This window comes from Coturnix japonica, chromosome Z (assembly GCF_054131305.1).
Source record: "Coturnix japonica strain WE chromosome Z, WE-NBRP24, whole genome shotgun sequence".
NCBI lineage: Eukaryota > Metazoa > Chordata > Aves > Galliformes > Phasianidae > Coturnix > Coturnix japonica.
The window spans coordinates 35,213,189-35,225,486 of record NC_140702.1 but is presented as its reverse complement, the minus strand read 5'-3'; the positions used below and the strand labels follow the sequence as shown (position 1 = coordinate 35,225,486).

At 35.1% G+C, this 12,298-nt stretch overlaps 1 protein-coding gene across 16 annotated transcripts in view; it reads right to left on the bottom strand.

Annotated features, from left to right (window-relative positions):
* TUT7 (terminal uridylyl transferase 7) overlaps positions 1–12,298 on the bottom strand; it is a 33,343-nt gene that overhangs the window by 4,802 nt on the left and 16,243 nt on the right. For 11 of the 16 annotated variants that reach the window (XM_085529116.1, XM_085529115.1, XM_085529117.1 and 8 more), the window contains 14 exons: positions 11,384–11,564; positions 9,873–11,005; positions 9,599–9,749; positions 8,779–8,865; positions 7,432–7,532; positions 6,862–6,919; positions 6,054–6,157; positions 4,899–4,988; positions 4,389–4,502; positions 4,209–4,286; positions 3,441–3,618; positions 2,177–2,224; positions 1,980–2,071; positions 1,426–1,541 (listed from right to left, as the gene is read on the bottom strand). In XM_085529116.1, coding sequence (XP_085385242.1) covers positions 1,426–1,541; positions 1,980–2,071; positions 2,177–2,224; positions 3,441–3,618; positions 4,209–4,286; positions 4,389–4,502; positions 4,899–4,988; positions 6,054–6,157; positions 6,862–6,919; positions 7,432–7,532; positions 8,779–8,865; positions 9,599–9,749; positions 9,873–11,005; positions 11,384–11,564 — 2,531 coding nt within the window. Of the gene's footprint in view, positions 1–1,003; positions 1,029–1,425; positions 1,542–1,979; positions 2,072–2,176; positions 2,225–3,440; positions 3,619–4,208; positions 4,287–4,388; positions 4,503–4,849; positions 4,989–6,053; positions 6,158–6,861; positions 6,920–7,431; positions 7,533–8,778; positions 8,866–9,033; positions 9,121–9,598; positions 9,750–9,872; positions 11,006–11,383; positions 11,565–12,298 lie in introns of those variants that run through there. The other 5 variants (XR_014939465.1, XR_014939464.1, XR_014939463.1 and 2 more) reach the window with 4 other exon arrangements.

The following is a 12,298-nucleotide window of genomic DNA, read 5'->3' as shown; positions in this document are numbered from 1 at the left end:
TACAAATGCATCAATGTGAAGATCTTGGTGCTGGAGCTGCAAAGACATCAGAAGGAAAAAAGACACCAAATTAAATGCTAACAGATAAAAACAGATCTTTCATTCTACTTCTTGTACCATTCCAGGAGAAATCTACCTTCCTTCCAAAGTGGTGTATATTCACTCTCTCTACAAAGCACGTATAAAGGAAGAAGCTTCTAGCATTCAGAGTGACTTAGAGGTGTATCAGTGAGGACCTAGGTGCCATTATTGAACTGGTTTTATTTTACTTGTCTACTCATGAACCAGAGAATGAACAATCAGTGTCTGATTATGATAACAGGCTCCTTTGCTCAGTCGGATGCAGCACTAATGGCAAGAAACCTGAAGAAACTCACAAAAATGAATAAACTGACAAAATGATGGCAGATGAGCTTCAACAGAGATAAACTGTAAATAATGCATTCTGGCAAAAATAATCTAAACCATGTCGTCTACACAATATACGAATGAAAGCTGGCAATCAGACATAAGGAAAAATATCTTGGAAAAAATTTAAAGAATTCTCAAAAACAAAAACAAAAAAATCCCACTCCAACACAAACAAGAAAACAAGAAAACAAGAAAACCTGACTAACAGTAATAGCCAAGAAGTCTACCAGAATATTGGTATAATCAGATAAAATATTAACAACAATATAGAAGGGACCTTTTTTGTGTGCTATGTAAAACCATGTCATGCCTCCATCCATGTACTTTGTGTTGGCCTGATGTGAATACTTTTAAGAAGGAAGCAGTATAGTTACAGAAAATACAGAGAAAGGCAGGTAAAATGAAAGAGCAAAAAGGGCACAGACATTAATATGTCTAGAAGCTACGAGGTGAACAAAATTGTGACTTAAAAATCTCATCAAGGCATTATCATGACTCACTAAATCCCCCTATGAAATGCTTATGAAATTAAAATTGAGTCTGGTTTAAAACAGATAAAACAAAGTACTACTTTACACAGCAATCAGCATACCTCTGGGACTGATCACCATAGAAGACTGTTAAGGAAAACAAGAGAATCACATTCAACACAACTGAAAAAAAGGTAAAATCATACAAAACTCCAGTTCACAAACAAATACTGCCAGAGCAGGCATGCACTCAAGCATTTTTTATTTAGCAACTGGGATGGTATGGGAATGCAAGAGATCCCCAGAAGACAGCTAGCTAGTGTACCTGTCACAAGCAGCATCTCCTATTGCAATGGCTGGACAAAGGACTGTAAAAAACATCATAATGGTCTTATACCATTTATTTTCATAAATGCAAAATTCCATTGATTTCTGCTCTATGGAATGCTGTATGGAATATAGCTGTGAACTCACAGCTTTAGCATTGCTATTCTAATCCTCCTTCTAAGGAAATATGTCACAGAGTTCCCATAACTGTACTCACTTTCTTCTCATGGGACAGTCTTTCATGAAATGGCCAATTTTACCACAAATTCTGCAGCATCTATCATTTGGTGCCAATTCTCCTTCTGTCAATACCTCTGGATCAAAGAAGTACTCCTGAAAAAAAAAAAAAAAGATGCATATAAATTGCAAATTCATACACTGAGTAAGGTGTTGAAATTTTGCTTATGGACAGTCCTCAAAGACCTCACAAAATAAAACTGTCATCTGCTTCCTCCTCCTCACAGGCAGCCTGCTGACTACCAGGTTTGCAGATTCTTTCATAAACAAGTCTTAAAGAACCCTAAGTGTTTTTGATGAGGGCTGAACTGTCTATAAGCCTACAACAATGAATATCTCCCCTGATTAGCATTCTGTATGCTCCCACAATTTATACGCAAACAGTATGAAAGCAGTACTCAGTAATAACAGTTTAAGGATCTATTAGAGCTCTGCTGAAATTAAGAAAAGCCTTAAGAAACCATAACCATACTCTTGAAAGTGGTAAGTCACACAATGAAGAACATGCATATATTGCCCTTAGAAGCAGCTTACCATTTTTGATGGATATTCCTTAGGAAATATTTTTACAGGAGTACCAAATACTCTTCTGCCATTTATAAAAGCTTTCATTATAAAATTTGTCACTAGAGAAACACACAAAAAAAGAGAAAACATCATGTGAGCATCAGACTAGCCAGCAAAGCAAGAATTATCACTTCGTACCCAAGTTTTTCCAACAAGAAACTTACTTTTTCTTGATAAACCAGCTCCAAGATTGTGATTCAAATCAAAGGGGTCTGTATGGAAAGCATTAGAGACATGACTGAAATATTTACATACACATTTATCCACACATACAACACAAACAACCCAAGACAACTATTTTAAGCACAGAATTAATACACCAAAATTAAATGGTTTGTGAATTTCTGAAAAATAAATTAACTTCAGGGACAAAGGATCACATTAGTGCAGATGAAAAGTGAATGAAGTAGCCCAAAGCACATTAGGCACAGTATAGATTGACAGTCGAGGGAATGAATTGCTCCACTCTGCTCTTTAATTTTGCAGTATCACCTCAAGCACTGTGTGCAGGATTGTGCACCACAATATAAGGATATAAACCTATAAGGGAACGTCAGAAGGATAAAGGTGATGAAGGGTCTGGTGGGCAAGGTGTACGAGAAGCGACAAAAGTCCCTTCGATTCTTCAGTCTAGAGAAGAAGAGATAAAAGTGAGGCCTCATTGTGACCTACAGCTTCCTCATGAGGGAAGCAGAGGGGCAGATGATGATCTCTTCTCCATGGTGACAGCAACCAGAACTGACAAAATGGCATGGAACTGCATCAGGGGAAGGTCAGGCTGGGGATAAGGAATATCTTCTTCACCAAAGGGTGGTCAAACTGTGGAATCTGCTCCTCAGGGCAATGGTCATAGCCCCAACCTGCCAGAACTAGGTTCAAGAAGTGTATGGAGAACACTCTCAGAAATAGGGTTTGAATTATGGATGGTCCTACCCAGAGCCAGGAACTGAGCTCCATGACCCTTGTAGGCCCCTTCCAATTCAGAATATTCTGTGGTTCTATAAACAAATATGCTTAAGTTGTACACAGGGCCAGACAGTAGAAGTTCTTCCTGTGAAAGTCACATGGGCCAGTAAATGACCTATGGAACACTTCTAGAACTTATCACTGGATTTTCCTTATAGAGATCTTAGCATTAAACAGCATTAAACTGGTCATTCAAATATGAACTCTGCTAACCTTAGTATTAGTGGGAAAATCTCACAAGTATGATTTCTGCTTTGCAGCTTTTTTGCAGGTGGGAAAAAAAAGAGAGTAATTTTTAGCTTCACTGAAACTGAATGGGAAGGTTATGATGTCTCAAAACATGATAAAATAGCAACTTATAATCTACTAATAGAAAACTGAGTAAGCCAACACAGAATGACCAAGTTTTTCACGTTGACATTAAAGACATTTCATACATGGATGTACATTATATGATTTTACCTTCAATAACAATGTATTTGGAGGTCCACTGCTTCTTGAAAGTTGTAAGCAGGTTCTTTCTCCTAATGCAGATGACATGCTCTTTGAAATCAAATTCTTCTGTGTAAAAACGAAGAAGTCCCAGCCAGAGCTGCCCTACAGATTCAGTGTTTTTGCCACAGTCAGGCCAAATAACTGGCTGAAAATGACAGAAATATGTTTATTTCCTATACTTACACTAGGGAAAATAACTTAATAACTTTCACCTCCAACGCAATCCAGTTACTCCAGGATACCTTATTTCTAAACAGTTATTGATTTTATAATATTGTGACTTTAAACTTTAACAAGACTGGGGAATCAATACTTCTAACATCAGGTTTTGCCTTTCTTAATTCACTGTAAATGCTCATTTAATTCAAGATTATTCAATAGGTTTGACCAACTATGGCCATAAACGTAATTATATTTAAAAGGAATTCTCTACTCAGTATTGTGATGCACATAGAGATTAATCATCATTAACATCCTAAAGCAATTTATTTTAAAACTAATTCTTCTCAGGTTATGCAGAGGAGTGGTTTTTTTTGTTTGTTTGTCTGTTTTTAAATGCACAGATCTTCGCATTGCTGAATTGAATTGAACCACGTTCTTAAAACTTCACATTTGGATTTTTAAAGCAATAGCTACTTCAGTTCCACTACTGTGTTCAATCAACATATCTGAGGACATTTCTTAAAACCAATTCTTTTTCATTTGCAGAGGTATAACCATTTTACCATTACTCACCAATTCTTCTATCTTATCAAAGAAATAAACGTTCCAACCATCAACTAAAATTTCAGGCTTTTTTGGTTCTTTGTAGATCTGAAAACATAGTATTAAATTCAATAGAAGAGCCTTTAAGACTAACCACATTCTTCTGATCAATACTGTACAGTTATTGATTTCTTTATTGATATACTGTACCTCTTGAAGAACAGGGATGACAGGTGGATTTCTCTGTTGAAGAAAATAGAGCACCATAAGAGTATATGCATAAGAAGAAAGGCTACCCCGAGATGCATCTCCAATGTCACACATCTACAAAAAGAAACACAAATTACACTGAAACACAAATTACACTGAAACACAAATTACACTGAAACACAGATTACACTGAAACACAGATTACACTGAAACACAGATTACACTGAAACACAGATTACACTGAAACACAGATTACACTGAAACACAAATTACACTGAAACACAAATTACACTGAAACACAAATTACACTGAAACACAAATTACACTGAAACACAAATTACACTGAAACACAAATTACACTGAAACACAAATTACACTGAAACACAAATTACACTGAAACACAAATTACACTGAAACACAAATTACACTGAAACACAAATTACATTTTTTATGATTATCACCTCATGGTGCAGGTACTACTGACTACTTGAATGTCTGAAATAAGTTCACCTTTGTAAAAACTTTCATAGTGTAGCACAGGTATTTCACTCGAGGATCGATGGCAGCATATGATGAAAGAAGTCTTGTATTATGCAAAGCCTATGAAAATAAGAAATCCCTGTATAAAATATAGGAGGTCTGAAGAAGTTGAGAGAATGAGCTGAAAACACACAAAATTTTTTAGTCAAAAGAAGACAACAAGTGACTCAGAGCACTGTAGACTCAGAGATCACAAGTACACATGCATACGTCTTCACTTTTAATTTATTTACTGAGTTTGAGTTAACAGACTGCAGAGCTGTGAGATCAACAATTAAGCCCTGCATAGTAAAATATATATTGAGAAAGGAAACATTCAACAATGAGGTGATCACCTACTACTCTGTTAAAAGGCTAACAAACAACTCATGCTTCTCGAAGTAGCTATAAAGCAGAATTCACAGAACAATACTTCAGAAAGTGAAGTATTAATCTATTATTGCATTTTCAAAATATTTGGTAGGGGGTTAATTCTTGAATTAAGAGATTTCATTCCAGAAAAGTTAGAGCTATCAAATTACCCATGTGGATGCAACACTTTAAGTACACACTTTTAAAGCAATAGCTTTTTAGATTTTGTAGTTGAGGTATCCTTCTCTACTTGAGCTCACCTCAGACTCATACAGAAACTTCAAAAAGCTTAATGCTTGTCTCTAAAACTTACTTTCCTTTGATACTGATGAACTGGCTACTGATGTTCAAAACATTAGGAAACAAACAAACAAACAAACAATTAAGAAAATGAGACTTGTTTTTTAAATATTTGGCCAATGACTTTTTTCTAAATTGTGTTGTTTTCCAGTTCAGGCAAGCTGGATTCTATATTACTATCCCAAATCTCAAAAGCTGAGTTGTGATGGGAATTGAGGGATGGGAAAGCTGGAGTTACATTATTTTGTCTGATTCACAGAAAGAATTAAACATTATCACTTACCATTACTGAAGAACTACTACATTGTCTTGCAGATTTAATAACACTAAAGTCTTGACTGTGCCCAATAAAAAATAAGGCATTTGTGCTCGGAAATCTAAAACTGGAGTAGAACTGGAATCTAGACAAAGCAATTATTTCATCCTCAAGGAGCAGCTCCACATTTTTTATTGTTAAAAAACAGATAACCTTACCAGAGTGTTATATAAACTGATGTCTACTTCAAGACCACTTCTGACATGGAAAAATTTCACAATTGGGACTTTAGCAGTTGTTATAGGCAAGACATTTCGTAGACCTAGGAGGAAATATTTCATAACCAAATGTCTGTATTAGAGTTATAACAGTATGGAACACTCTACGAGTAACCCCAAGCTGTAGTAAGAATGCTACACAATAAAATACAAAAACTGTATCAGTAATACGTCATTATTAAATGACTTCGAGCATTTGTCAAACACTCTGAATTATGAATACTACATATTACGTATACAAATATAGGTATGCCCTCCCCTCTAATAAAACAAAGTTTAGTCTAAATGTAACAGCAAAATAAACTTACAAGGTTGTTTACAGTTCACTTTTTTTATGTTAGTCACGTGAGATAAACCAAAACAAGCACTGTCAAACTGTTTTTTCTTGTAGATTAAGCAAGACTGTTGCAAGCTTGTATTAAGGTACTTCTCAGCATTACCTTACTAGACACTAAATACACAAATACAATATAGCTACTAATATGAAGCCTCAAACTTCACCTAAAAGCTCATTTTTACACATTAAGGTTATGAATGTACTATCTGCCCAATTCAGATGCAGTCTTCTAACATTATAACTTAGAAACCTACATATACAAATAAATACAAATGTCCACAACATATTCCCTTAGTTATCAATATTAAGTTCATGCAACAATTTCACGATTTTCCATCTGCAGGGCCTGAAGTTGTCACATATCAACTAAAGTAAAAAGCAGGATAATTTATTTCAGTGTTTAAGAGTTACCTGACTGTTTCTTGAGAACTTTTGCTAAATCTTCAATAATCCTGATGCAATCAAGTCCCTAAGACAGCAAGAAAAAGTCAAAACTCAAAATCTGCTACAAGTGTTTAAAACAAATCTTTTATTGATTGCCACTTATGGTTAAAGTTGCATAACTGAGCTTTATCTAAAACAATTAGATGTATATCAGAAATTGTTTCAAAATAGCACTTACAACCTCAACACTAGACAGACAGTACCTCAACGCAGGCTTGTTAAAAGTTTTGTTTTATACATGAAAATTTCCTTTTCTACTGTTTCCCATTCATTGTTGTTCGTGCTACAAAAAACATTATTTATTTGCACAGCTAATACTAGAAATTATGCTAGCACCCTAATTGAGAAGAAAACTGTCTACCAGGACTTGAAAGTTCTTAAACTCACACAGAGATCAATAACAAAAAAAAGGTAAGACCACCTCCTTTCATTGCACCTACTTGTGTATTCCTCTATCTGAAAAGCCTTCATAAGGCTACAACACACATACAGCACAAAGTTTGCATTCAATGGGAAAAAAAATTCTTGTCAAACCACCTCAGCAGTTTCCAACCCATCCATCGTCATACAGATGTCAAGGTCACTTTGTTTGAAACCAAAGCCGTTTTTTGAAGAACCAAACAAATTCAGCTTTGTTCCTGTAAGAGATGTGATAGGGTTTTTTTTTTGTGTCAAACACTCTGAATTATGAATACTACATATTACATATACAAATATAGGTATGTTGTCAAACAAAGGTATGTTGTCAAACAATAGCTTGAAACCACCACACGCTTTTTAATACAGGCATGGAAACAGTGCTGGTTTTTAAGGTACTTCAAAACTCAGTTCCTATCAAACTCAAAATGATCTCTGCTGTTATTAGCTGAAATGAGGAGTCTGACAGATCCAGAAACAAATTTGGTGCTCCCACAGTTAAATTATCAGCATTCAGGCCTGGACTGAAATCTGATTAAAATAGGATTACTTTCTACAACAGATCTTCTAGATAAGGCACATCTGAATGTTACTGTGAACTGAAGCCCAAGCTCTACAGATAAAAGAATCCACAGTTTCAATCAGCCAGGATCTGAGAAGACAGAATTTAAAATATTTCAAACCCAATAATCTGTAGCAGGAACAATATGGATCAAATGTATTTGTCTCTATCAGAAATTTAAGTACATATATGCACACATACAGACTAATATATGTATGCAAGTGCACATATATACAGACAGACGGACAGATTTTGAGGCATTACCAAGTTTTCCATGTCTAAGTAAGCATAAAATAAAAAAAAAGTGATGAAAAAAAACATAAACATGCATATAAACTAAAATATTGTTCTTTGAACTTGGAATCAAGACCCCTACCAGAATTCTTTAAAACAAAAAAGCTTTCCTTCTTTTTTTTCTTTTTTGGAGCGATAGGGACCAGATATAATAAGAAGCCTGGTAATGAAAGCTAAAACAGGTATCCTGAAGCTGTCCTTCTGCTGCTTCTATTTTCTCTTTAACTTGTCTTTGTTCCTTTGTACAGATGCATTGTAAACATGATAAAGTCACAGAAGGGCTAAAATAAAATCTGTGGGGAACCTGTTGTTTTTCTTTCACTCTTTAAGCAAACAAACCACACAACCAATGTAGTTTTCAAGTCTTTCTTCTTTGTTAATAGAAGTAAAATTCACATCAACCGGAAGGAAGTACAGGGCATCATACACAAGACTGAGACATTAAGATGTGTTAATAATATGACCATCGTAACAGAAGATATATAATAAACAACAATACAGATTAAATGCTAAGAACTAAAATGTTTATTATGCTGACATTACACATTTTCTTGGAAAACACTCAAGTATGAATGCATCAAAGCATGAATATAAAGAAAGAGCTTAATTACCTGGGAATTCCTGTCTAATGAAGTTTTCCAGGTTTTGTCGTATATGTTCCCGAGCCTGATCCTCTACAATATTTGGAGCAAAATCCTCTTTAAAAATGAATAAACAAACAGTTAAGGTAAACTGATCTATAAAAAGAGCCAACAACAAAGATTCAAATGAAAAAGGGAGGGGAGCACAGCAAGGGGGAAGAGAAAAAGCAGGAAAAGATTCAAATGTGAAGGAAAGATAACAAGGATGAAGTAGAAGGGAAATACCTGTTCAAAGAAAAATATTAATTACACAAATAATGCATTTTGTCTGGTCAGAAATGGCGAGAGAGAAAGGAAGAAAGTTGGGTCACTCTGAAAAGAACAAAAGTGAAAAAGTATTATAAAACATTCCAGTTCCAGTTTTTCAAGAACACTGAAGTCTTGTTGAGAATTGTTACTTGAATTTTTAATGTAAAAGAATCAGTCAAAACACTCCACCAAAAAACACTTAGATTTATATTAAGATTCCTAAACTAGCAGTCAAAAAGCCACTGCCACAGAGGCAAGCCTAAACATTTTTTATTTCTCAATATATATAACTATATATATATATATATAACTATATATAACTATATATATATATATATATATATAACAATATATATATATATAAACTCTAGACACAGTCCTACTATAGTCTTACAAATCTTATAAAGTGTAGTCATACAGTAGCCAGTGCAGCAAATAAAATAGTCACCTTTATAATAATAGCCTCTAGTTATTTCATTGCTCTTTGCAGTTGCTTTTCTTTTCTCTTCCCCACAATGATAAGTGAAGGAGAAAAACTTACGGTAACACTGGACACAGACTTGGTCTAGAATAGCTGAAAATTTGGGTGTCAGTGGTGGCAGTGGGTCGAGCTCAATTTTCTTGAAGTCTTCTGGACAATCTCGTTTTAAGTGACCTTCCCGTTTGCATAAGCTACAAACTATTGTAGGAGACTGCGTGAACAAAAAGCAAAATTTGTTTTAAATAGCATAGCCCCTTAATGAATTTGAGCAGTACTTTCAAATAACTGATCAGAAAACAAACAACATGAGCACGTTCTGCTAAAGTTTGCTTACCTTGCCTTTTGTAAAAGCTTGTTTACTAAATTCATAAAAGAGTTCAGATTCGGAACACTTCTCTGTCACTGTGTTCTCTTCACAAAGATCTCCCTTCTCAGTAAGATCCTCTTGACTAAAATTGATCCTCGGAGATCCATGCACGTTGTCTTTGAAACGATTTTCTACAAATCTATTGGTGATGAATAAATCATCCTCTTCCTCAGATAGGGCATTCTCATCTCCAGATCCAGGGTACGTACTGTCTAGTTCACCTTTGGCTGTTAGGATACCACCACATGCTGCCTGGTTCAGAAGACTCAGTTCTTCCTCCTCTTCTTCCTCCTCTGAGTTAATCACTTCAGGTAGTTGATTCTTTGTCAAATGAATACATTTTTGAGGGGATTCATCCAGTTCATCAGTACCTTCAGTACTCTCCTCATCAACATCAATCTTGTTACCCATTACACCTGCGCACTCTAAGCCAAACTCATCACTCTCTATAAGTGCTGCATTTTGAAAACCTTCCAAGTCTGAAGTACTGCATGTCTCTATATCATGATCTGTCATTGTTACAAGGAGATCTCCACCATCACTGTCTTCATCTATTCTCTGATCAGCAGACAAGATATTATTCCATCTTCTTTCTTGCTCTTGTTCTTCCTCTTCCTCCTCCTCTTCATTTCCGCTCTCCATCTCTTCACAACTTGGCTTAAAGCCCTCATTATCTCCAGAAATCACCTCTTCAACTATGCAGTCTGAATCTTCTTGAGCAATTCCCAAATGACTTATATCATCAGCCAGTTCTTCTTCTGTCACACTTTCTGAGCCATCACACAACTTTGAAGGAAAAGTTCCATGTACTTGAGGAATATCTGTAGTTTTAATTACATTATCTTTCACTACTGCTGTGTTAATTCTACCACTGACGTTTTGCAACTCAGAATTGTCAGGCTTTACAGTATCATTTCCACTGTCCAGCTTTAGGGATTTCTCCTCATTGACATTTGGAAGGGGCTCTTTTATCAATTTCACAGGTTTTCTGTGAGGCAAAGCAAAATACTTGTAAGTTGCTCTCAGGCAGTGGAGAATATATTCATACATTAGCTGGCTGTTCAGAGTTCTTGCAACGTTCCTTTTGACTGAATATGGGTCTAGTAGGAAAAAAAAAAAAAGAACAAACAGTGCAGAAGTTAACTTTAAAAAAAAAAAACTTCGATACTTTAAAAGATTCAAATATACTATTGTTAGTTACATTAGAACATCTGGGAACATAAATGTATGAACAGTACTGAAGACAATTTATTTTAATTTTTAAAAACCATCTACATAATCTACATTACTTCTATTAACAAGGAAAGACTGCCCCAAGCTGATTTTTTTTAAAAAAAAAACCAAAAAACATTCCACAACACTGCTGGAAATAACAGCTCAAAGCTAAAAAAACTCAAAGTTATTGCACTTTATCTCAACAGCAAATACCTTGGAAAGTTAATGGTAACTGTTCTTTGAAGTCTGTTGATATAACGTACCTTCCACAGCTATGCGCTTTTTAGGCCAGTCCTTCAATTCACGTGACACTGTTTCTTTCAGCCGTATGCTAATAACCAAATCAGCCATATTGAACTCCAAGGCATAGAAACGAAGCAGTTCTACCCATAGCTGCCCTATAGGTGCTGAACATTTCTGTACTGAATCAAATACTAAGGGAACCTGCCAATTACAGAGAAAAAAACAACACCAAAAATGCCTTAACATTTAATGCATATATAGCTATTCATATAGCAAAACAAAAAACAAAAAAACTGCTTATCTAGAACATGCATCTGCAAACAGCGGCGTATAGTTTGATTTCTTCATATGCCATCTGTAAAGTAATATTACAAAATTTATAACTGCTCCTGTAATACAGCAATTGCAACAACACATGCAAAAAAAAAGAAGAGATATTGTAAGCTCTAACTACAAGACATCAAAATAAAAGACTGTAGCAATAGTTGAATAGTGTCAATGACTGACTTTGTAAGTGTCTGTGTTATAACTCATGAATTTCAAAGAAAACAGCAGAAAATCTTACACAACAAAAATAGATTACAGATTCTGAATTTTATTGCTAACTGCTGCAACATGTTATTACAGAATAACACTAGAGGCTGCAGAGCAGTTCTGAAATAAAGGACATGTAAGAATTTTTCAAAGCAAAGAGGAAATACAATCATACGCTTGACTTATTTCTGAAATAAAGTTGCTTTAAAGCCTATAAAGTCTATATTTTCTCCCTCAACAGATAAAAACCCAGGGCTTTATCAATGAGACTTAAAGTAATACCTATCAGCTCCTGAGTACCAAGTGACAAGCATAGCAAGCTTTGCATGAAGCAATCATGTAATCTTCCATTTCCTCTTATGGCTTTGCAACACCAAAATCAAAGCAAAACCAAGGATTTT